Source organism: Hemibagrus wyckioides, linkage group LG02 (assembly GCF_019097595.1).
Source record: "Hemibagrus wyckioides isolate EC202008001 linkage group LG02, SWU_Hwy_1.0, whole genome shotgun sequence".
Lineage (NCBI taxonomy): Eukaryota > Metazoa > Chordata > Actinopteri > Siluriformes > Bagridae > Hemibagrus > Hemibagrus wyckioides.
The window spans coordinates 13,779,268-13,803,982 of NC_080711.1; the positions used below are offsets into that span (position 1 = coordinate 13,779,268).

Here is a 24,715-nt window from a genome sequence, read left to right on the forward strand (position 1 = left end):
TGTGGTGTGTATTTGCATGCACATTGAATGTATGGATTAGAGGTGCACTATTATCTTGGGAAAGAGCAGCTGTGTGTCTGTGTGCTGTGTGTCTGTGCCAGACGGCTCTATACATCTGCGTGTACATCTCTCTAACCAGAAGACGTGAGGATAGAACATGAAAAAAATGGGCATCCTGCCAGTCTCGCCTCCCTTCCCCCTTCCCACCATTCTTTATTCTCTCTCTCTCTTTCACTCTATTTTTCTCTCTCTCTCCTCATCCATGATTTTTTTTTCCACAGTCCAGTTATCTTACTATACCCTGTCATTTAGTCCTTTTTCCTCTGGTATTCTATTATTTTTTCATTTTCCTTTAAAGTTACGGCTCCATGCTGAGCAACAGCCCTGCTATTATATGGATTTGTGAATCATTTGCGAAATGATTCCGATGTGACAGAATCTTTACACGTGCATAAAATGCAGAATATTGTGGCCTTTTGAGTTGATCATATTGTACTAAAGCAACAATCATTATCCTATACTGCATCATCTTCAACAGGTTTACCCCCATTTCCCATTTTCTGTCTTCATCTCTCTTCCTTCCTGTTATAGCCTTAAGCTAGGCCTTAGAGCTCCCCCTCTGTCTCTATCTGTCTCTCTGTCTCTGTCTCTCTCTGCGCTGGGCGTGTAGTTGGCAGGCAGTGGGCACAGACGGGCACACAGATGGGCAGCATGCAAGGCAGGGCAGATCTCAGCACACCTGCTCCTCTCTGGCACGACCCGGGCCAAGCACACACACACACACACACACACACAGGAACAGACTCACACGCACACACTCCTGCTCGCATTTATATTTACACAGACGCACAGTCACACTTGCGTTTATATACACACACATGGGCAGAGGTAGAATGTCTGCTTAGCCAAAGGCTTTCATTCACACTCCCAGACACAATATTATGTACAAATCTCACACCGTAGTGGCTTTCACACACAAATTTTAAAACACGCGCTCTAATAATGCGTATATAGCTGCTCTAATGTGTAACTTGCAGTTTCTATTATACATATTTTTATATGCAATATATATAATAGTTAAAAATGTACCTGTTTACAGTTGTACATAAATTTAATATTTTACTCAAGCAGGCATCATAAACCAAACAGAAAATCCCAAGTAGCAATATAATAATAGTATTATAATCTGAATTATGCTGTTTTATATATATGTTTTCATTCAGATCATTCATATTGACCTCCTACAGCTAAAAAACACTTTTCTTTCTGAAATTTGTAACATGAAGTCTGGATACTTTGCCTATAAGCTGCAGTTTTTATTTCCCTTTCCTTTATTGTTATTGCTTACAGTGCAGTTACAAATTCATTTTGTTTCTACTTTTTTAACTGAAATGTTGTCTTAGGTATTGATATATTATGTATTAGAGCATCAGTAGTAAAGAGCTACTGATTTCCCAACATTTTTCCAAAAGTAATAATGTTGCAGATTTTGTATGTTGTCAAAGAATATTACATATTAATTACTAGAACATGAAGTAAATAAAAGAATGATTATGGCAGTGAAGGCTTAATATGCTTGGAACAATCGTTTTAATACATACTGTGCATACAGCTAAACACCTGTTATTGTTCATTTATTACTTAAAGAAAAAGAGGAAATGTGTCTGTACAATTTATATGCCTGTTAAAATGGATCTTTGGCCATTTCATTGTCCGGACCTGATTTGATAGCGATAGAACTGATATGTGAAGGAGAATTGACAAAAAAATTGACCTAGCTCCTAGTTCCATATTTGCATGCATGCACCTCAGCCACACACACCTGTGTTTTTTTTTTTTTTTGCATAAGGAAGGCACACTTGCATGTAATTAGGAACAAGTCATTTTTATAATTCGAGTTATTGTCCTCATGCATTAATCCATAAACACACACATGCTATAAAACATACAAGGAGGTGAGCACATGGTGTTTGTGTGTGTGTGGTGCTGGAAAGGTGGGTGGTTATGGCTCAGGAGCAGGTAGGCCCCCTTCAGCTTTCTACCTGCTGATCTGCCTGCGCCTGATGAAGCATTTCAGTGAAAGGCCCTCCCGTGCAGCGGTGTCCATAAAGACTGCCTGCCTGCCGCAGAGCCTCAGGTGAGGGGGCGCAGGCACAGAATCAAGTGTGCTTTTATAAGATAGGAAATGAATAATGTGCATAGCGGTGGGAAGGAGGGGGGGATACTTAAATAAAATACTCCAATAGAAGAGCTCTGAGAACATCTGTGTGGGATTGCCTTGGGGATTAGAAGGGTTTGGAACATTTTAAGCGCATTAGGGATTAAAAAAAGGTCAGAATGTTTAGCAACATACCAATAAACCTCTTATGCAAAACCCATTTGATGGGGTTGGGGGGAGTGGGTGTTCGTTGTCGTGCCTCGTTGTCCTTTGTCGCGTGGTAAGGCGTGTGAGCGTGTATTTCTGTCTGTAGTGTGGAGGTGTCAGATCGCTTTTATTAAACATAGTTAACACTGTATGACCTGTAATAACACACCATGCTTTTTCCATCATTACTCTCGAAGACATTTGCAGCACTGGGTTGTTATTTATGTGTGTGTTCAGGTGGTTCTTCCGTAACACACACTTGTCAGATTTATTATGAAGAACAGCAACATCCTGTAAGAGCAACAAAGCAAATCGGATTGTTGAGATAGACACACAGATAGAGGGCCAACAGATAGAGGGCAGTACACACACAGATAGAGGGCAATGTGTTGATAAATGGCAGATGAAAGGTCAGATGGAGTTCAAGATCAGATTAACAGTTAGTGCTGAGCTGCTGGGGCTGAGAGAAGTCATCTTTTTCAAAGTTTTACTTCACAGTCAGAAAATGACAGCTGGCAGGAAGATAAAGTATTCTATAAGGTATTATAGAGAGACAGCATACAAACTAACTAGAGTATGGTTGTCATGACAAAGTATCACTTAGATACTATTCAGATATATTAATAATAATTGAAGGGTAAAATTGTATAGACTTTCAGATCACATATTTTAAATTTGCCTTAATGCAAGTCTGTTAAAATACTTATTTTTCAGTTATTGAACTGAAAAAATATTCTTGATGAAAGGTGTTTTATTAAAAGTACATGTCATTTATGGTATATTTTATTTTTGGATTTTTTATTTTAATAATTATTAAAATGTAATTACAATTATTTTTAATGTATTTATTTTTAGTATACCTTATAAATATAAAATCAAATCAAATCACATTAAAGATTTAACAGTATCCAACTCAGATCCATTTTTTTCTTGTGGCTAAATCTCAAATAGTGTCTACTGACCATACACTATGTAGGTTGGACAACACCAGTATGTGGTTGTTTTATATAATTTCTAAAAAATCCTTTTGGGATTCGGCCCAACAGTGACTGACTCATGTCTCATATTCCCGTGTGAAGATGATGTAAATATATTGAAATTTTGTGTGGATTCCAGATCGCACAAGAAATGTCAAGTTGAACTAAATATCATTTAGCTAAAATAAGAAGAATCTATTTCCGTGGATAAATAGATACAATGAATCTGAGCCATGAAAGTGTCTGATAAAAATGTGACATTGGCTCACTACATTTTTCTTGACATTTTTCTCCTTAGTCTCTACTCTGTGAGTTTACTTGACCCAGCTTCTGTGTGTACTGTTGATTTTATATTGTTGGTGTTTGAGATGTCCTGCAGCAGGCCTGTGTTAGATTAATCCTCTCCATTTGCCAGTGTGAGTCTGCGATAAACTGGCAATCTGAGCTCATTGGCAAATGCATAAGCTACAAAATAAATAATTAAATGAAAAACAAACCTTTGTTTGTGCACAGTCATTTGCAGGCTCGGTTGTGTATGAATATGCGCTTTTGGAAATGAGTCAATTAGATTCAATGCTTTTGGTTTGTTAGCGTTCTTGAAAGTTACTGAAGTGCCCTTTCTATGAATATTAGCTTAACTTTGCAGGTCTTTATTTAAACCCATGTTTGATAGAGACTTCTTTTTTGAAATTTTGTTTTATTTTTTTATATATATATATATATATATATATATATATATATATATATATATATATTTTTTTTTTTTTTTTTTTTTGCATTTGTATATGTGTGCGATGCGTTCGTTTTGGCCCGTGCTGTGTTCAGGGGTCCTCTGGGTGAGTGTGCTGGATTGATAAGGATGGTGCTGGGCATTTTTTTTAATTTTTTTTGGATACATTAGTGAGCTGTGTGTGTTTATGTGTTTGTTGTGTGTGTATGGAGGGTGTATTGTGATTTGCTGATAACAGCAGTGGCTGGACACCACAGGGCTTCAGCTCTAATAATGGACAGAGCCTCCATTGTGAGCATGAGGGTGAGTTGCCCCCTGCTCGCCTCGTTTTTGTCTCCGTCCAATAGCATGAGCTTTTCCATTCACTCTGGTCCAGCTCTGCACAGTAAGGCTCCATTAATGTGTCTTGTAATTGGATTAGAGCTCGTTGAAGACCCAGAATCCTCATCCATGTTCAGTTCTGCACACCACTAGGGGGAGAAATCTGGGAGAAGAGGTGAAAAATACTTCTGTAATATTACTACTTTAGTTAGGAGAAAATGATGTAACACATAGATTTGTTTGGCCTGGATACCATTCCAGTCACATTCCTGTCCAGTTAACTTGATTTATTATATAAACAAAAAACATCCAATGAAATTCATGCTAATGTGTATAAATACTATTACAAATCATGTCATCTGTGCAAAGATATCTGATATTGGATCTTGTTCAATTTCATCTGAGTAATGTTGTATGTAATGGTAGGAAAGCTCTACAGCATTCATAACAATAAATTCTCAAACATTATCTTGACTTCTAATTAAGTTATTTACTTTTTTGTTTAATTCATTCGGTATATTTGTTTAATTTGATCTATTTCCACGTTTTAAATTTAACTGATGCTTTCACTTTTCTGTAAGATTCAGCTCTTTTGTTAGAGCTAAATACAGATTTTGGTGGTGGCGTATGACTACATGCAGAAAATCACTCGAAAACCTTACATTTGCTAAGCATTTTATAGCTCATGTCCCTGTCTCACTTAAAAATCTGCCTTAGAAATTGTGCTCTGGGGTTAAAAGATAGCTATAGCTCTTTTTCTGTACATAAATGTCTGCATATGATTGTTAAAAAAAAAAACTTGGCCATAAATGAAAATTCATATATTCGTGTATGTGACTCTGGATTAGCATTTAGCTGTCAGATGGATTAGCATTTAGCTGTCTGAATGTAGTTGTATAGCTTTAGACATATTTTTATGTATCTAGACACTACATTAAAGGAGGTATTTTTGTCTTTTTTCCGAGCTGTGTGTCCGTGTATTAGTGAGGGTGTTTGCAAATGTTAAGCTAGCAGGAATTCTCTGACACCACTAGTGCTAAGATGGCTGCCAAATGCTAAGATGGCTGCCAGGATTCCGCAGAGCGACCGAAGCGCATGCAACGAGAAAGGGAGCAAGCGAGGGGAAAAAAGGTTTCTTGGTTTTCTTCCACGTTCTGATTTTGCCAGTCCCTCTTTTTGTATCAGCTTTCCATTATTTACGTCTGTTACTGTTGTTGTGGCTCATTTTGTAGCACTTGCAATGGCAGCAATATCTTTTGCTGCTTCTGATATACAGAGCTTACATTTGCACTACGCTGTTGGTCAAAGAATGAAGGATGCTTGTTGGTTAGTTAGTATTCAGTGCTTATTTTAAAGAATATTCCAGTATATTTTACGGTTATTGAAACACTAGATAGCAGGAAGAATGTCACTGAATCTGAGCCAAGTACAACATCCAAGAAGGTTCTGGATTCTCTGATATCAGTTTAATTAGAGACCCTCTGTAAACGTCTGTATGGCTGCACACAAAGTTCAGTCCACATCTTCTATAACCCGATAATAAGGGTAGATGTTCAATAAATGCTTTTTTATTTGCAGTACACTATGCAGCAAGAACAGTTTTGGAAGACAGTGTTGTCTCTACACTTCACCTTGCATCATACACTATATTGCCAAAAGTTTGTGGACAGACCACCATCACAACCGTATGTGCTTTGTTGAACATCTCTTTCCAGATTTACTTTTGCTGTCATAATAACCTCCACTCTTTCCACATGCTTTCCATAAAATTTTGGAGTATGGTTGGAGAGATTTGTGCTCATTCAGCCACAAGAGCGTTAGTGAGGTCAGGCACTGATGCTGGGTGAGAAGGTCTGTGGTGCTGTCAATGTTCCAGTTCATCATCAAATCAGTGGGATTGAGGTCAGGGCTCTGTGCAGGACACTCAATTTCTTCCACTCCAACCTTGGCAAATCTTGGTTTTCATAGGTCTTTGCTCTGTCTTGCTGGAACAGCTTTCTTTTTTTCTTTTTACTTAGTTCTGGTGAAGGGAAATTGTAAAGCAGCAGCATACAAAGACATCTTACGTAGCAACAGTCTGAGAAAGGCTTAAAAATGCGAGTGATGGTCAGATATCCACAAACCTTTGGCCATATAGTGTGTCTTTGATAGTTTTATTACTCACCTGCCTTCATTTAAATTCTTACTGTAGAGTTGTGGGTAATTTGAGCAGATTTATTGAGTATAAGGAACTATAGATTAACAATGGCACCATTGTCAGTGTCGTTAATTGTTTTGCACCATATGATGCATAGAGTGCAGCATATGATCCTTTTTTGCAAACCAGTGTCTAAAATGGACTTGCCTCTGGCTTTATAGCAGTGTACTCATTACACCTATCATCAGAAATTTAAGGGTATCCCGTATTTGAGGTTTTATGAGGAATTTTTATGAGGAGTTTGAGGGTGTCAACACTTTCAGGGTGTGAGGTAAGTGCATGCACTGTGACAGGCTGTCAGAAACATCTGCCAAAACAGGCACTGATGAATACACTAATACAAAACAGGATTAGACATTAGTCTTTAGGCTTTAAAGGACAGCTAAACTGAAACTAGTATTTTTGAAATCTGGTGTATGGCTTGTACAATTAGTTTGCTGTTGCGTCATCATGCATTAAATTGTGGAAAGAACCTAAGTCTTCATAGTCTTGGCTTAGTCCCTGAGTTTTGGTCATAGAGTCAGTCCCTAATTCTCTCCTTGTCATTTCTTTGCAGAATCTGGACAATCAGAGAACTCCAACCAGCAAGGAGAAGCAGACGTCAAGCCGCCACCCAATGGTAAGCTTAGAACAGAGCCATACTGTATATGCCTATGTATTTAACCATGTAAGCACTATTACGTTTCTTTAAAAAAAATATATGCTTGTAGATTCAGATTCTCAGATGAGATCATGTTTTTACTGTCAGAAATCAAGCATATTTAAGAGTCAAGCATGTTTAAACTGCAGCCCCCTTCTAGCTGCTCATGTTATACGGTGCAACCTATAGAATATATGACATATTGGAAATTTCATTTAAGCTAGTGTTATCTGATTGAATGCTTCAAGCAATGTTATTTTCCTGGGTCAGAAACATTTTCTTACACACACACATACCTACGCACACACACACACACACACACACACACCACACACGCACACACACTGTACCTATTGTGCATATTTGCACACACGCACATCCAAGTGATTCCAGTTCATAGTAGTTAGGCACTGCTAGGCTGCTTGAATGCTCATAAATCACTCTGGCATGATTGGCTGATGGGAACCACATGGTTCGCAAATAGAGCAGCACTGAGCTCATGCTCCAACATTGCTGGTGCACGCATGCATGCACACACTGACCCCAGACGATCATGTGGAGAGATTAGAAACAATAACCCAGTTACTTATAGTGTCTGCTAAACACATACACAGTGCATGGTATGACTTGTATGTATTATTATGTCTGTATTATTACATTATTAAGTCACCCACTAGGAAGTTGCACATAAATGACCCCTTAGGTCATAATTACGGTTGGGAAACTCTCAGGTCAGAGTTTCTGACATGGGAAGAGTCCTTAACTTTCAGCATGCCAAAGCAGAGTATAATTTTTGTACTCAGTGACAGGTTTTGTTCATTATTCTGTGAATAATGTCAAATGCAGTGAATTGTTAGTGTGTGCCGTTTTGGTCATATTCATTAATGTATATCAGCAACCAGTTTCCGCATGTTGTACAATAGCTTGTGAAAATAGCTTGTATTTGACCAAAATTCCATTATCAGCAAGCTAGCCAACTAATTAAGATACAAGTCATATGTATGAACCTGGCGTCATCCATGTTTTGTGTTCTTTCTAACATCAATGCATTTGAGCATGACTTACTCGTAATTATCACTTGGGAAGTAGGATAACTCCGATACTCTCATCACATGGAAATGATCAAACACTAAATTGGTGAAATTGCCATAAATATGATTTAAAAACTATACTTGCTTTATAGAGTTGATAACAAATCCATTCAACCCTGTCTCCACTAGACAGTTTCAGCCAAGGATTTTGAGTCAGTTCCTCAGTTCCAGAGGAAGGCCTTAGTGTTGCCTCACAGGATGCTGAGGGCTCTAAAAAATTACAAATTGCTCCTTTATAAGTGATTCATTCACAGTCTAAGTATTGTTTATGTCAATTCTCTGTAAATCATTACAAGCCCGCTGAATAACTGGAGTTGAACACACAGTTCCTCGGCCACGTTTAGCATCCTCATTAAGCTTCAGTTTTTCTCCGAACACCTCGGTCAAGCGAGCCTCTCATAACAGGACTAACCAAAAACGTCCATCCTGTTATTGTCCCGCTGTGACAGCGCACATTATAAATAGACGGATGAATTTAACAATGCGGTCTGTGTGGTTAGGCCGTTTTTTTGAGTATGTGTGTGTGTGTCATTCTCTGTTACTCCCTTGCAGGACACTTGAGTTTCCAGGACTGCTTTGTGACTTCAGGAGTGTGGAACGTGGCCGAGCTGGTCCGCGTGTCACAGAGTAAGTCATTTCCTCTCTTCTTTTTTACATTTCTGTATCATCCTCAGATAGAGTGATGGAATAATCTCACAACTGGCACTAAATGCTGCTCTTTAAATGGTTAAAAGAGACATAAAAAATGTGTAAATGTAATGAAAAAGGTCATTTTTCCGGAAAAAAAATTAGCTCCACCCCCAAGACAGTACCGAACTTCTTACAATACATATGCATTTAAAATAAATTTTTAAAAAATTGAAATAAGTGACTCAGTCTGGGATGGTAGTAATGGTGTTCTTTCTTGCTTTTAGCTCCAGTTGCCACGGCTACCGGTCCCAACTTCTCCCTGGCCGACCTGGACAGTCCTGGATATTACAACATCAACCTGGGTCGCCGGTCCATCACATCCACCCCATCGACCAGGTACACACACACACACAATGAAGTTCTCTTACTGCATGTGAGTAAATGTGCTTGGCCAGTGCTTTCCCTCTTTTCTCTAATTTGTGACACAGCTTTCTCTTTTTTCTGTTCTTGTCTCTATGATCTCTGCATTTATGCTGCTGTCTCTCTTTTTCTCTGTCTGTCTCTATTTCTTCCCTTTTCACTGTTTGCTTTTCCCTCTCTCTCTCTCTCTATCTCTCTCACACACGCACACACACACTCTCTCTCTCTCTCTGTCTACATTCTTTTCCCTCATTTTCTGGGCCGCCGCAGGACTGAAATGGAGCTGTATGGCAGTCTCCCTCGGAGGTACACCCCACAGTCTGCTCTTCTCTGCACACCACTTCTTTTTGTCTCTGAGTCGTGTAGTAACTCTCTCTGTGTCTGAGTCTTAGTCTGAACATCTGAGCACTGTCCATTTCTTCACACCAGTGCACACCAGGCTTGTTTGACATATATTTTTTCCTTTCATGACAATTTAGTTTTTTTTTTTTTAAAGAATTTGATTCAATTAACCTGAAATAAGCTAAAATTCTAAGTTGGCATAAGTCAGATGCCAGGTACAAAAAGTTTAAGGTGTGCGCAATTTTCAGAGGATTTTAATCAGCAATGGAGTCAAAACTGGAATCAGTTAATTACATACATATGTATATATATCTACAAGCTTTAAACCTTTAGTTTGCTTATTAGGAACGCAGGTCTTCAATAAGCTATAAAAATCAAATAGTATAATATAATATAAGCTTACATAGCATTTGGCTGAACTTAACTGTTTCTGGCCAAAAAAGTAAGCCTCAGGACTGCGCTCTCATCATCAAATAAAGCGTAAACAGTTCAACTCAAAGGCAATCAACTTGATTTGTTTGCTAGGAGCAAGTCTAAGATTCAGAAGATATCAAATAATACCAAATAGTCATTTACATGCAATACCGTCTGGATGCAGAAACACGCTCAGGTTTGTGTGGTGTATGTGTCTCAAACCAATTGTTTGGATGCTGCACCATGTTGATATTACAGAAATTACAAGAAAATGATTTGGATGGTCTACTCTGAGCTATTCATTTCCTGAGAAGAAGAATTTTCTGTATCTTGTTCTATATCTGTAATTTGTCGTTGGTTGATAAGTGTATACGCAATTACAGCTGCCTTTAACTAGTCTCATCAGATTTGTAAGAGTTGTTCAGAATGTGAGTCAGAGATAGTCTTAAAACGTGCGTATTGTATTTGTGGTTTATAGGTTTATAGGCTTCTGGGTCTTTTTGTGAATTTGTTCTGTGAATTTGAAATAAATGGCTTGCAGTTTTTTTAGCAGTGCTGGTACTTGGGCATGGGTTTTACCATGATAGGGAAACTCTTCCCATGTGTTTTCCACCAGATAAGTGGATTTTCTTCCTTGCTGATTACAATCCATTCTTCCCACAATTAGTCTGACACAGTGAAGGAGATCAAGGTTGCAGTATTCTATATCATTTTAAATTAATTGAAAAAAGAAAGGAAAAATAAAGCTTTAAAAAGAGTACATAATCAGAGCCAACATGATTCCGGGGCAATGTAAGATCATCTGGGGATAATTAACTTAGTATCAAATAATATATCAAACAAGCCTAACATATTCTGTATGGAAGCCTGCAGTCCTCGTGAACCACAACACGGTCGCTTTTACATTCCAGATTAAACACCACAAGGCCTTCACCATAAAAATGAGATGTATCAAAGAGAGCTAAAAATGTGCACTCAACAATTAAGCCGTCCGCTTAACAATGAGGATCTCCAGGACTGCAGCTTGACAGCCATGATATATGGGATGGCAGATGGATTAGGACTTTAAGTTATGGTATTATTTTCATCAGGAAAGCATGTTTATGTTCTTTTTTTTTAATCACATGCTAAATGCATTATATATTATGGCATTAATACAACATAATATTTATTTTTTTAAATCCATGCAATTATACTTTATTTTTATTCCATCTCTCTTGAATTTCATTTCAAAGTGTACTTTATTGGATTCATGTCGCATCATTAGCCAAAGTGGTTAACATTAACACATATTATGAACCAAAAATACTTTTGAATATGTTGGATGGTCTTGGTTGTCACTGATTATCACTAGATTATTACTTAATTATATTTAATTTACTATGTACTATGTACTAGCAAAATATAATAGTTCCAAATCAGGTAATGAGATTTTAAGAGTTATGATCTTTGCTGGCTGATGGATTAGACTTCTATCCCCAAAATGTACAAATAAAGTTCTTTATTTATTACTTATTTTAAGAACTTATCAGAAATGATGCTGAGGACACGTTACTCAACATAATTGATTAAAGGAATGAAATTTACAGAATGTTCCTCTCACCCCAAACGTCATCAGTTAGCTAAGAAATATGGTTCTCCAGTTCTTCATAGTCTGTGACCCAGTGAACTGTTTAAGTAGCGATTTATTCATTGATAGAGACTTCAAAATCTTTAAGTCGCTCTGGATAAGGACATCTGCCAAATGCCGTAAATGTAGTTCATTCATTCATTCCAGGCGTTAATGAACAAATTCAAGTGGATATGAAGAGAGGCATTTAGAGAAACTCCACATAGACAGCAGCACAAGCTCAGGATGAAACCAAAGATCCTAAAACTGTGAGACAGCAACAAAAATGAAGGAAAATCAACATCAAATCATCTCTTGACTAATTGATTACATGTATAGAAACTCGATTTAAGTGACCGCTTTCCAGGTCACAGATTTTACGGCAAAGCAGTGCCCACCTTCCACCAAATCTGTGCAATATCTATAGTTTTCATTCTCTCTCTCTCTCTCTCTCTCTCTCTCTGTCTCTCTCTCTCTCTCTGTCTCTCTCTCTCTCTCTCTCTCTCTCTCTCAGCTCAAACAAGCGCAAGTCCATTGATGACAGTGAAATGGAGAGCCCAGTGGATGATGTGTTCTACTCGGGCCGTTCCCCTGCACCCGGAGGCTCACAGCCCAGTGGTTGGCCTAACGATGTGGATGCAGGTACACACACATGCACACACACACGTGTATATCATCTTAATTTTTAGTCTCTTCACACAGCCAACATCAAAACATTAATGTTAATGCATCTCCTATGAAACAATATTTCCAAACTGTGAGATTTTGACTGCACTTTTTGGTTAAGAGTTGATGCTGAATAAAAAGTAAGCTATAGCATTCAGATCAGGAATCACAGCAAATACTTTAAGCTGAGCTAGCAGACTGGCTGTGTGACTCGACCACTCTTTGTTTATACTTTCTCTTCTCCACCTACCCATTTCAGCCAATCAGTGCCTCTCTTCTCTCTCTCTCTCTCTCTCTCACTGTCTCTCTCACTGTCTCTCTGTTATGGTGTCTGAATTCTTTCCTTTTTTCACACCATATAGTGTACTGTATTTTTTACTTTATTTACCATAAAGTGTACAACCGATGCACAATATTGCCCACAATTTCTTTTAGCTCAAACTTTTCAACAACCTAATGGCAACATGTCCATTAATACAGCAAATCCCTTTACAGCGCCTCTATATATGGTGTCTAAGTTTACTAGAAAATTAGTTCTCTTAGGAGCATGGTGTGATGATGTGTCCAGATGTACACCTCATCCCATATAGTGAATGAATGAGGACGTGATTTCAGACACACTGTATGTCTCTTTTTACTGTTTTATTTAATCATTTCCTTCTCCCCACCTACTCGTTACCCACCAAAGTAGACAGGAACTAATGATTACAACTCAAAATTCTTGCCAATGTACCATCACAACTCACCACAGAAATGCTGTTTATTTACTTTTCCCTAGATGGACGGGGTAGAGAGGGGTGGATAGATTGTGTAGACATGTGGGTTACAGTTTAATCTAAAAAAAAAAACAAAAAAAAAACATAATAATAATAATGGGTGAAATTTGCTATAATGAATAACAGCAATGTAAACCTTTGTATCTGATTACGTTCACAATTAGGATTTATGCGTTCATGTTGTTCGTGTTTTTGAATCAGGACTTGCAATGATCTGGTTGATCATCTGGTTGAAAATATAAATAAAAAGTAAAAAAAAAAATTGTTTATATTACATAATTTAACACATTTTAATGGTTTACAAGTAATTGTGGTGGCAGTGGGATGCAAATGCGGGATACAAAAATGTACTATTTTTTCAATTCTGATTAAACTAATACATTTTCTCTCAGTTTAACAAGAGGTGCGATTAAATATTTAGGTATAATGTAATAAGTAAAGTTTGATTTATAATAAAAAATTATAGTAAAACTCACACTAAACATTAAAACATAACTGCGGATAAATGAGACACAGCAAACGTTTTGGGAAAAGTCTTCACTATGTACCTTGAAATCGCTATGAATATTACTCATGCCTTCTCGCCCCACGCCAGTTCCTGACCTCACTAATACTCTTGTGGCTGATTGGGCAAATCCACACAGCCACACTCCAAAATCTAGTGCAAATCCTTCCCAGAGGAGTGGCGGTTATTATCATAGCAAAGAGGGGACTCATTTTGGATTGGATTGTGTGAAAGGCTCAAACATTTGGCCATATAATATGTTTTAACCCTTTAGTATTACGGAAAATGTCCATGATAGAAGTAACACCTTCCAAACCCTCTAATCAGTTATGTTATAACAGCTATATACAGCTGTTAATAAGATTAAAAAGCCATCTGTGTTTAACCTCGGATTGTCCGAAAAAGCATCAGTAGTGAAGACTCCTTCTGAAATAGATAAAAACCAACCTTTCCATCACATCAACCATTACAATTTTTTCTACTACGTCTGTTAACATGAAGTGTCCATTATACAATTTGTTACTATATAAACGATACTGTAAAATATTAGACAGAGCACAATAAGCCTGTGTTTTTCTTAGCAGAGCTACAGGCAATTATTTAACACTAAGGACATGCTAGTGTTTAATATTAATAATACAAATTAGCTACTTCTTCATATTTTATTTTGGGCTAACAGAGGGAAGAGAGCTAAAACTGCATGCATGAAGTGTGAGTGTGTGTGTTTATGTGTGAGTGTTCAGTGGTCAGGCCTGCTGTGTGTGTGTGTGGGTGAAGATGTGTAGGAATGTTACTGCACTACTTTTTGTGACATTTATTAATATATAATCTCAGTTTTATTGCAAGATGGGGTGTACATATTGGATATTCTAAAAAGTAGCCATAAATCATCTAGAAAGTCCTTTCTTTTTTGCATTTTCTCTTGAATTTAAGGTTGGGGGAGAACTGTTTAAAGGTCATAAATATCATTTCAGTCTTATAAAGTCAGTCCAGTAGATGATCATGGTGTCTGGGATGTGGTATCGACTGCATTGCCACAACATAACCACATTTTTCGCATCTGTTTCCCTTTCGCTAATCCCCCACATGCACCAGCACTGCTTCTGGAGACACTCTGCTGTTTCTTTCATAAGCAAGTTACATAATGGACTTCACACCCTGTAGAATGGAAGTTTCCAGAAAGATGAAGAGTACAGTTGTTTCTTTGTGTCCATATGATCGCTCAGTCATTCCATTCATGCAACATTTATATGTACAATGTTTCCTGTATTAATGCTGAATAAGACACAAGATTTGAAAAAGTACATGATTAATTCCTTTTTTTTTTATTGCCAAAATTTTCCATACTGTACCTGCCCCTCCCCTTCTCTCTCTCTCTCTCTCTCTCTCTCCCCCTCACTCTCTTTGTCTGAGAATTGTTTCCATATGTACAATCTTGGATATTTAGTGTGATTGGCTTTTGTTCGAGTGCATACAAGCTAGAATGTAAATAGTAATATAGTACAAGACAAACTGTAGAGCTTATCACCATGTGTCTGATGTAAAATGAAATAACACTGCCCCGTGATTTCCTCTATCCCAAAAGTCTCTTTCTTTCTCTCTGTCATATTGTTAACTCTGCCCTTCTTCCCTGTTTGGGTTTTTCAGTGCAGCACCATTTGGCCAGTATGCAGGAGAGGAAGATTAAACATGAGAGCGATGGCGTGCAGTTTCCTTACCATGGTTAGACCACATTACCCTCATCTTTACTGCTCTACACCACTCACAACCTGAATCCAAAGTGACTGTTCTTCTGCCTCAATGTTTCTATTCCTTTTTGTGTCTCTTTCTTTCTGGTTCCATCTCTCTCTCTCTCTGTCTCTCTCTCTCTCTCTACATTTCTGTCACTATACCCTATCCCTCCTTATCCTTTTCTATTGCTTATTATCAATAATGTTGTTTTTTCCCCCAGTTCCAATCATGTCATCAAATTCATGGCAAGCTTGTTCAGGAAGTTCATAGATAAATTGAATAATTGTGTTTTGTTTAGAACATGGTTCAGATATTCACTGTGCTCCAGTAAGTATCCAGTATTTCAGGCTCTCTGTTTTCTCCATCCATTACTACTTCTCTAGGGTCATTGACTTTTTAAATCAGAACACTGTTATATATTAGATGGGGCACTTCTCCTCAGACCCTGGCAGCTTCAATAAAATAACTGCTTCGGAGGGAAACTCAGGTTTCTCTGGCACCCCAGGTTCTATAAACGAGACAAAATCAAAAATGACAAGGAGTGTCTCTAATTTCCTGCTAATCAAGTTGCCTGCCAGAAACCTCCTCCTCTGGCGTTACCATTTAGGAGTAGCCTAGTCATGTGTTTTGGGGCATGGCGTTGCAAGGAAAACTAACAGCAGGGGCTGTATTTGGTTTGCATTTGAGTTTCGAAGCATCTAGCACCATACATGGCTATACATTATATGCGTAGAAGGCTAAACTAAAAGTGACCTCCTGCATTCTATATATCTTATCACATATTTGTATTTTTAAAGATACTGGTATTCGTAACATAGAGGTGCATTACACAATCACCAAGCAAACTGGGGTCTGATGACTCAAAAACTTGGAATTTCTAGTGTAGTAATATGAAAACCCTCCAGCATACTACTGTACACACTTAAATAATAAACGTAACACGTAAATAGCTGGATTAGGTTCATAATAAATCTGTACTGAAGAGGTCCATGGAATATATATTTATAGTCACAGCAATCCCTGGCTACAAAATGTTTGTTAGTCTGAGTAGAACAATAGAGGGATTATGATGCTGCTGCAGTTCCGGTAGTTGTTTCTGTTTGTAAATTAGAACATTTTAGAAATTCAGGCTAACTGAAGAGTAACAGCGAAATGTGGAAGTCTATCTATTCATCATTCAATTCTAATAATTGTTTATATAACTGTCAGCGACTGTGTAACAGTAGATACCAGCTGTCAGCTCTGAAAAATGATGTTGAAGTGTTTTACAAATGTTGTGTTCAACCCCTACACAGAGGAACTTACCTTGAGTAATTACCGTGAAAGGCCTTTTGAGGAAGTAGGGCGTAGTCGTGATCACTTCAGAATGGACCACAGAAGGTTATTTTATAGCACTTATAGTGACTTATAGTCAAATTTTTATACATGAATACTACAAATTACCATGGGTTAGATGGATAGAAGTGTCCTGTACACTTACAGCTTCCTTGCACATCATATACTTCCATGACAGTTTGTAAAGAAATAATAAATAGTAAATGAAAGAGAAAATAAGTAAATAAAGCTGCAAATTTTAATTGAATCCTGAAAATGTAAAAGGTCCTTTGATAGAATGGCAGATTTCATTTTTTTTTTGTCTACAATTGTTTTTCAGTTATCAAACCCTCCATACTACCAAATTTGTGCAGAATTAAAGATCATCCCAACCAATGACCCTGAGTAGCAAAATTTTACATGAAATAAATACTATTCTATCAAAACTATTGTTGGCAGAAGTATGTGGACACCTGACACATATTCCAAATTTAGTCCCCATTTCTGTTATAATAACCTTCACTCTTTTTCCACTAGATTTTGGTGCATGGCTGTGGGGATTCAGCCACAAGAGCATTAGTGAGATCAGGCACTGATGTTGGTTTAGTAGTTTTGGCATGCAGTTAGTGTTCCAGTTCATCCCAAAGGTGTTCAGTGGGTTTGAGGTCAGGGCTTTGTGCAGGACCCCTGAGATGTTTTACACGAATCTTGGCGAATCTTGTCATTATGGGCCACGCTTTTTAAACAGGGGAATTTTCATGCTGGAACATGTTTGAGCTCTTTGTTCTTAGGGAAATTATCAATGCTACGCCAGACATCCTATACAATTTTGTGGCTCCAACTTTGTGGCAGCAGTTTTGGGAAGGCCTAGGTACGGTTGTGATGGTCAGATGCCCACATACTTTTGGCTATACAGTGTAGTTCAGCTCAGCTCTTATTGGATAATGGGCTTTTCATGCATAACTTCAAGAGTCTAATCATTTTTAGATTAAAGTATCTATATGATGTTACATTGTAAATATTGAACATCGTGAATGTAGTTATTATATACGAATATAGTTATAAATATTATAAATTTAAATTGGGATGCCACAGTTCGAGTGGGGAAAAGGGGAGGGGTTGAGATTGGTAATACTGGTTATCTTTGGTGATTGTGGGAGGAGACAATCAGCATTGACACTGGCCCAAAGATCCTCTGAGAAACAGGTTGTCAATGCTGGTATCTCTTATCCTACACAATTTAGGAGGTATTCCAGGACAAGGGTTGGGAATACTGCTGTAGTACATGGATAGTATGTAAAATATTAAACTATATAAGTATATAAAGTAGAGCCTGTTGTCCAAAACCACATCGAGACCACAACGAAAATCTGAAAATTATTTTTGGTTTTAAAATTTTGAAACGTTTTAAACTTTCAATATTCAGGTTTCTGTACTATTTTTAGGTTTCTATTGAAAGTCAAGCAAATATGTGATGTTATCAGTGTTATTTAATTTATATTAAAGGTCAGATTTTATACAAAACGTCAGAAGGACGTGATCAAATGACATAGACCGTGGATTTTATCTAATATTGATAATTTAATATAGATTTTTACCAAACCTTTGGAGCCTAAGCCAGCTTGAATGTACTCTTTGCGTAACACAAAATACAGAGAAATTCTAAAATTCATCTAAATATTAAAGACTCTGCTTTTCACTTAAGTTGTACCTGATAATATACAGTAATGAAATGAAAAGATTTGGATTAAGAAACAAATGCAAAACAGAAGGATTTTTTATTAGTGGTCTCAGACTACATACAGACTTTACTGTATGCAGTAAATAATTTTCATCAGAGCCTCAGTGTAATATTCAGTGTTTAAATTTTTGGAATTGTGATAAATTCCCTGATTGGTTGCTGTAACTCATAATCTATCTACTGTATTGATCTGAATACATACAGAGTTGTGTTATCCCAGAGGTAAGCAAGAAGCAGGAATATAGCACTGGATTTCCCATTGAATCGAAGGAAAATAAGGTGTTTTATTAGAAATCTCCAGGCTCCCAAACATTACTGAAAATGCTGAAGTGTGAGTTTGTCTCAATTACAAACAAGAATACCATTAGCTTTTCTGAAAGGTTCTAAAGGGTTCTTACAGCTGGTAATATTTACTTCTCCCTCTGTTTGCCCAATAATTATTAATAGGGATTAATTACCATAATACACAAGTGCACTGGCAGCCACTTATGCCTGTGTGTGTTTTGTGTGTTTAAGTAAATGATACTTTAGCTGGTGGGTTACTGAAGCCCTGCCTTGAGACCTAGCGCCTGTAAACACACGTACACACACACACACACACAACAACCCAAACAAACAAACAAGCACAAATACACTCAGGTGTTCTCTCTGTAAGGCTATAGGCTTTATGTCTTCAAAATATGCCACACACACACAGACACACACACACACACAATCTGGAGATAAGCAGCACTCTGGTCCAGATGGTGCCTCCATGTGTCAACAGCTATGGGAGCTACTGTGTTACAGAAGACATCTGTTAGCGCAATGATGATGGTAGTGGTGCTGATTGGGAGGTTGGGGGCGGGGGGTGTTTTGTGCGTTTGTGATTGTGAGTGACGCTCCGCTATGCTCCAAAGGTGATTCAGTACCTGAATGAGGCGATGTCGTTCATCATTAGGGCTGGCTCTTTGTACAGCATTGTAAGGACTCCCTTAACATCCAGTTCATTTTACTCATCCCTCTCCTGTTCATTTAGCCTCCTTCAGCTTGTTCCACGTGTACCGTCCGTCCCACAGCTAGCGACTGAGCCGCGGTAGAAGAGCACACTCTGTGTTTATGCATCTGCATGTGCGCTCGTGTCAGCCAGGAGACAAGGCCATGTGCAGTTGCTGCAATATGTGGCTGCTTTCATGCGTGCTCAGACGAATTAGTTTCTTCTTTGTGTGTGTGTGTGTGAGCACAGGGACAAAACTTGTGTTGTATAAGTGTTCTAGTTTCACATGTGCCGTTGTGTGACAGCTCAAGGTTTGTCTGCTGGCCAGCTTGTTAGTGTGGCGAGACTAGAGGGTCATGGGAGCATTTGATTGGCTGCCAGTCTGCTGATGCATAATGCCAGGAACTGGACAGAGAAAGAGAAATAACAAATGAAACACACATGCACGCGCACACACACACACACGCACACGCAGTCACATATGTGTAGACAGGAAAGAGGAGATCATAGAAACTTCTGTCAGCTTTAACTCCAAAGCCTTTTATTTGGCGTCTGTTTCCGGCCACTGACAGAGACGCATATGTTACCAGATTAATTAATTCACCATCATGGAATCAAATTTTGAATTCTATGAATTTATTTATTTATTTGTTTGTTTGTTTGTTTATTTGCCATATATGAAATACACTTAGGTAGATTTTAAATTCTTAAACAAGACTGCAGAATTGTAATTAAAGACATTAAAAAAAACACTTTGATAATATAATTTAATCATTTGAATAATATTAAATAATCGTAATTTTAATACAATTTTCTATAATACTATTTTTAGTTAATTTAGTTAGTAAAACTGAGTTAATCAAATACCCTTATTTGATTATGCATGAGCCATTGCAATTTTTATTTCATACATTTAACTGTCTGAAGTAACCTTACTAAATTACATCCTTAAAGCCATGTTTCAGCATATTTATCATATATTTTAATATCATAGTTTGTCATATTTATCATCTAAATTGATTTATACACAATTATTGTGACTGAGGGATTTGTTATAGCGAGATTTGTTATTTAAAGGAAAGTAGAATTATAATTTGAAATGTTTTCTGTTGGGTTTAGCGGATATAAAGATAAAGCGCAGGAATGATTCATTGTGCTAAAGTTTGTAAATTTCAGTATTGGGGAAAATAAGCATGAACGTTTTAGCCATGTCATGCAGGTCAGACATTACTGTTTTATGAATTATAATGTGTAATGTCTGTTGTCTATATGTTTATTGTAGTAGATGTGTACAGTATATTTGGATATGAATTAAAGAACTTTAAGGAAACGTTGAACACTCAAGCAATGCTTTGAGCGGCGAAAGTGGAAATGCAAAAGCTCTGTGTGCGAGCAAACTAGATTAAAATGAAATCGAGAAGAATGAAATGCGAGTCAGATCATGGCTTTATGGCTTTTAAAATCTCTCTTAAAATTTGTATGCAAGTTTGTGTTCATGAATTTCCCTATCTATCTATCTATCTATCTATCTATCTATCTATCTATCTATCTATCTATCTATCTATCTATCTATCTATCTATCTATCAATCACTATTTCTAGCTCTACTGTCTTTAAATTACACACTCCTCATTCTAATAAAACATGAGATGGTGATTTTTTTTGTCACTTTTCACAACCAGATCTTGTACAGTACTCCTGGGATGTGCAAGCTTAATATTACTGCATGTAAACAGTTTACCTGTTTACTCTTTATTACTCTTTTGGGATGATCTTTAGGCTCCCTAATCTTTGAATCTCAGGTACTGAAGACCTTATAGATTTAGTGAGAGAATGAGAAAAAGAGAGAAATAAGAGAGCAAAGTCCATCGTTAGATTTCACAGTAATGCAATGTGGCTAATTCTTACAGGTCTAGGAAATTTTAACCATCATTCTGCCACGGCCTGAAACCCCAGAATCTTAAATTGTGTGTTTGGATTACCGTATATCAAACTAATTTCCCTCAAAACTAGCCACAAGTCTTGATCATAAAACAGACTCATTTTTTATTTCCTCAGCCCTGACACATTTGGCTGTGTTTCTGGGTCACTTGGTAAGCCCAGCATATACTTAGCTCACTTGTTTGCGCCAAACGTTGGAAACGCTCGGCGGCCTGAGCTCGGGCCCTGTGGCTTTCAGGCCGACGTTTATAGAATCGGGAGGACACTTTAATGTACCGTTATATACTAAGGGCACATGTCATCGCCTCCTCTCTCCCTCCATTTCTCACACTTCCTCCCTCATTATTCGCACATCCCTCGCTCCCCTCCTGTCTTCCTCTTCGTCTGGCGCCAAGTTGCAGACTCGGGCTGCCGGCTCGGGCCGCACTCAGAGTACAGCATGTTCTGAAAGAACAGTGTGTCAACTCTGCAAAGACTTAGAAGTGTGAAGGAGAGTTTCTTTATGTACTTTATATCAGTACACATTATTTTGTTCACCTTTATGTTGATATGAACTGTCATATATATTGTTTGCATATTTGGACAGATTCCGTCAGTGGTTTATGACACTGGTCACCTAAATGTCTAATAGAGTTGTGTAGCTGCATCCTTTTCTAGATTCTAGATGCTATCATTTAAAAAAAAAAATTTTTCAGTCAGTCTTTCTCCAGATGATGGAAACAGAACAAAGTGAGGTCAGTAGATCTGATCTGATCAGAGAAGAAGAGCTGAGGAAAGACTTGACTAGAGATGTACAATTAGCAAGAAAGATGGAAAGAAAAAAGAGAAGGAACAAAAGGAATAAAAATGTGACTAAGAAGTGGGAGATTTGACGTTAAAGGAAGAGTTTCTGGAGTAAGAATTTATGTATAATGTGAGGAAAAGATATGATGAGGAATTTTTTTAATATACTGTGCTGCTAATAATGAACTATGGAAAGTATCTATCAGTGCAAGACGGCTTAACTTAAATTAAACAAATAAATGCTTGAGCCGCATAAGTACTGTGTACACAGAAAGCATACTGGGATGAAAAATGTGTATGGGATATGGGATGGAAGTATATATTTTTTTATAGAAAGAAAAAGAAGGTAGCTATTTTAATTAAATAGAAATCCATGTGGAAAGGAGATCAGACCAGATCAAAAGGCAGTGATTATTACAGGTATGAGTATAAATCCAGCTTCTGTTCTTGTTCTTCTGTACAGGGCCTAGTGTACTAGTTTATCTCCTAACAAGCTTAGACTAGTAGAAATAAAATATCAACTGCAGTTAGGCTACAATATTGTGGATGTTGTAAAATTGACATATATGTAGGATTGCATTAGGACAAAGAGAATGCAGAGTAAATGGCAGTTTTAGAAACTATTAGAAATCCTCAAAACATGTCAAAATAAAAAGTCAGAATATCTGCTTATTATAGTCCAGTTGCAGAGCATTAGAGAGAGGAGGTGGGATGAGTGATATAAGGATGGAGAGAGCATGAACACAACACAAAGAAAAGTCCAACCAAGCACCAGAGGAGAGGTAGTGTATGTTATAGATAAGGCTACAAGAAGGAGCTTGCTAGAGCTTATTATCTCGAGAGAAGCAACTTGAACCATGAACAGGTTTTAAAATCTTTTTGGGCCAATTTTTATTGTTTCTAGATAGTCAGCGTTTGCCACATTGACAGAAACTATCTTTGTTGTGTTTTTGTTTTGGGGAACGGTATATATGGTGTTAAGCCTCTCAGATTTTTAGCCTAATATTGCATACAGTATTTGCTGATGGAACGAGATGTACAGTCATGAATCATGTACACACAAAAGTTACCGAGCTATTTTGCATTCAGCTACAGAGGTATATGTTATTTCCTTATTTCCATCCATTCTCATTGGGAGCTGAGCAACACTAAGGGTTAAACTCTAGAATCGCCCCTGGCATGTGTGTGGGGGTGTCATTACGGAATAGTGAGACAGGCAGACATACAGACAGACAGATCAAACTAAATGGTGTCTAATAGGACCTGCCATCATGGCCTCTACCCAGCTATTTTTCTTGTTGCCAGTCCTCCCTCTCCCATCCTTTTTTCTTCCCCCACTGCTGCTACAAATGAGGTGATTTTTTTTTTCTCCTCCTAAAGCATACAGATCAAGTCAAGGTCCGAACACAGAGCCTGTTTCATTAAAACCTCCTATCTCTCTTCTGCCATTCTGTTGATCCCGTTTTTTTGCCAGGACTCTCGTCGCCTGGTTCTCTTAAGAAGCCGGGGAAATTCGATTTCAGCGCTCTGTCCGGCCAGACGAGGTCTGCCCGCATGCCGTTCACCCACCACCCACTGCCCATGCTGGCAGGAGTGAGACCAGGTGAGAACTCAGAGCCCCTAAACACCCACCCACCCCCCAACACCACCCACCTCCACCCTTCCGCTTCCCCCAGTCTCCCCTCACAAAGGCCTCACATACAGTGCTGGGCACCTTTGGTTTGGCCAAAGAGGTGAGGCTTGTTTTGCCCTGTTGGGTTGCGGTTGGGTTTGGAGATTTGTGTGTGGGATCTCTCCTACCTCACCCACTTTTGGGTTCCTCAATCACCTTCTTCTTGAGCATTTTTTTTTTTTTAAATGGCTGGTCTGTCTGTCTGTCAGTCTGTTTGTGGTGGGACACTTTTCACTCTCAGTGGTGGACTTTGTTTCTGTCTGGTCTGGGGGTGCAGCGCTTCACTTTCCTCATTCAGATCCATGCTCTGAGCTTCTCAAACAATTGGTTCACAATTTTAATATGTTATCATATAGAAACCTATCAGCTTTAAGTATCATATGATGTGATGGGGTCTTTTGTTCTAATCAGAAATCAGTGTTATGTTTGCTGAATTTACAGTGGGTCAGGTGGTGTTTTCTTTTTTTACAGAATTTCAAGCCAATCAAAAACTCAAAACTGTTCTTTAAAAAACACCTGCTAATTATACAATTAACCATTTCTTTCAATACTACTCAAATACACACAGTCAAACTACAATAAGTCCTGAGTTACTTGAAAGGACTGATCACTGCTTATTTCTTTACATTTTCTATACTGGAGTCTGTCCTCAGAAAGGGGAATTTTTTGTGTAATTTATTTTTGAACTTTAAAGGACATTTGACCATTTTCTCCCTCGCCCTCTCTCTCTCTCTCTCTCTCTCTCTCAGTCCCAGCAAATTTTTCAGAATAACAGAAGCATGCACTTTTTCTACATTGCTCTCAGTCTTAATCTTAGCAAGTGGTTTTGCCGACACAGCAATTTTGCACTGAAAACCTGTAATCTTCTGTGTCAG

The 24,715-nt window shown here is 37.9% G+C and overlaps 1 protein-coding gene across 7 annotated transcripts in view; it reads left to right on the forward strand.

The window, feature by feature from the left end:
• The window catches only part of nfixb (nuclear factor I/Xb), a 128,523-nt gene that overhangs the window by 93,321 nt on the left and 10,487 nt on the right, over nt 1-24,715 (forward strand). For 3 of the 7 annotated variants that reach the window (XM_058411026.1, XM_058411041.1, XM_058411050.1), the window contains 7 exons: nt 7,147-7,209; nt 8,874-8,948; nt 9,236-9,347; nt 9,642-9,677; nt 12,251-12,378; nt 15,331-15,405; nt 23,643-23,771. In XM_058411026.1, coding sequence (XP_058267009.1) covers nt 7,147-7,209; nt 8,874-8,948; nt 9,236-9,347; nt 9,642-9,677; nt 12,251-12,378; nt 15,331-15,405; nt 23,643-23,771 — 618 coding nt within the window. The remainder of the gene's footprint in view (nt 1-7,146; nt 7,210-8,873; nt 8,949-9,235; nt 9,348-9,641; nt 9,678-12,250; nt 12,379-15,330; nt 15,406-23,642; nt 23,772-24,715) is intronic. The other 4 variants (XM_058411059.1, XM_058411034.1, XM_058411068.1 and 1 more) reach the window with 4 other exon arrangements.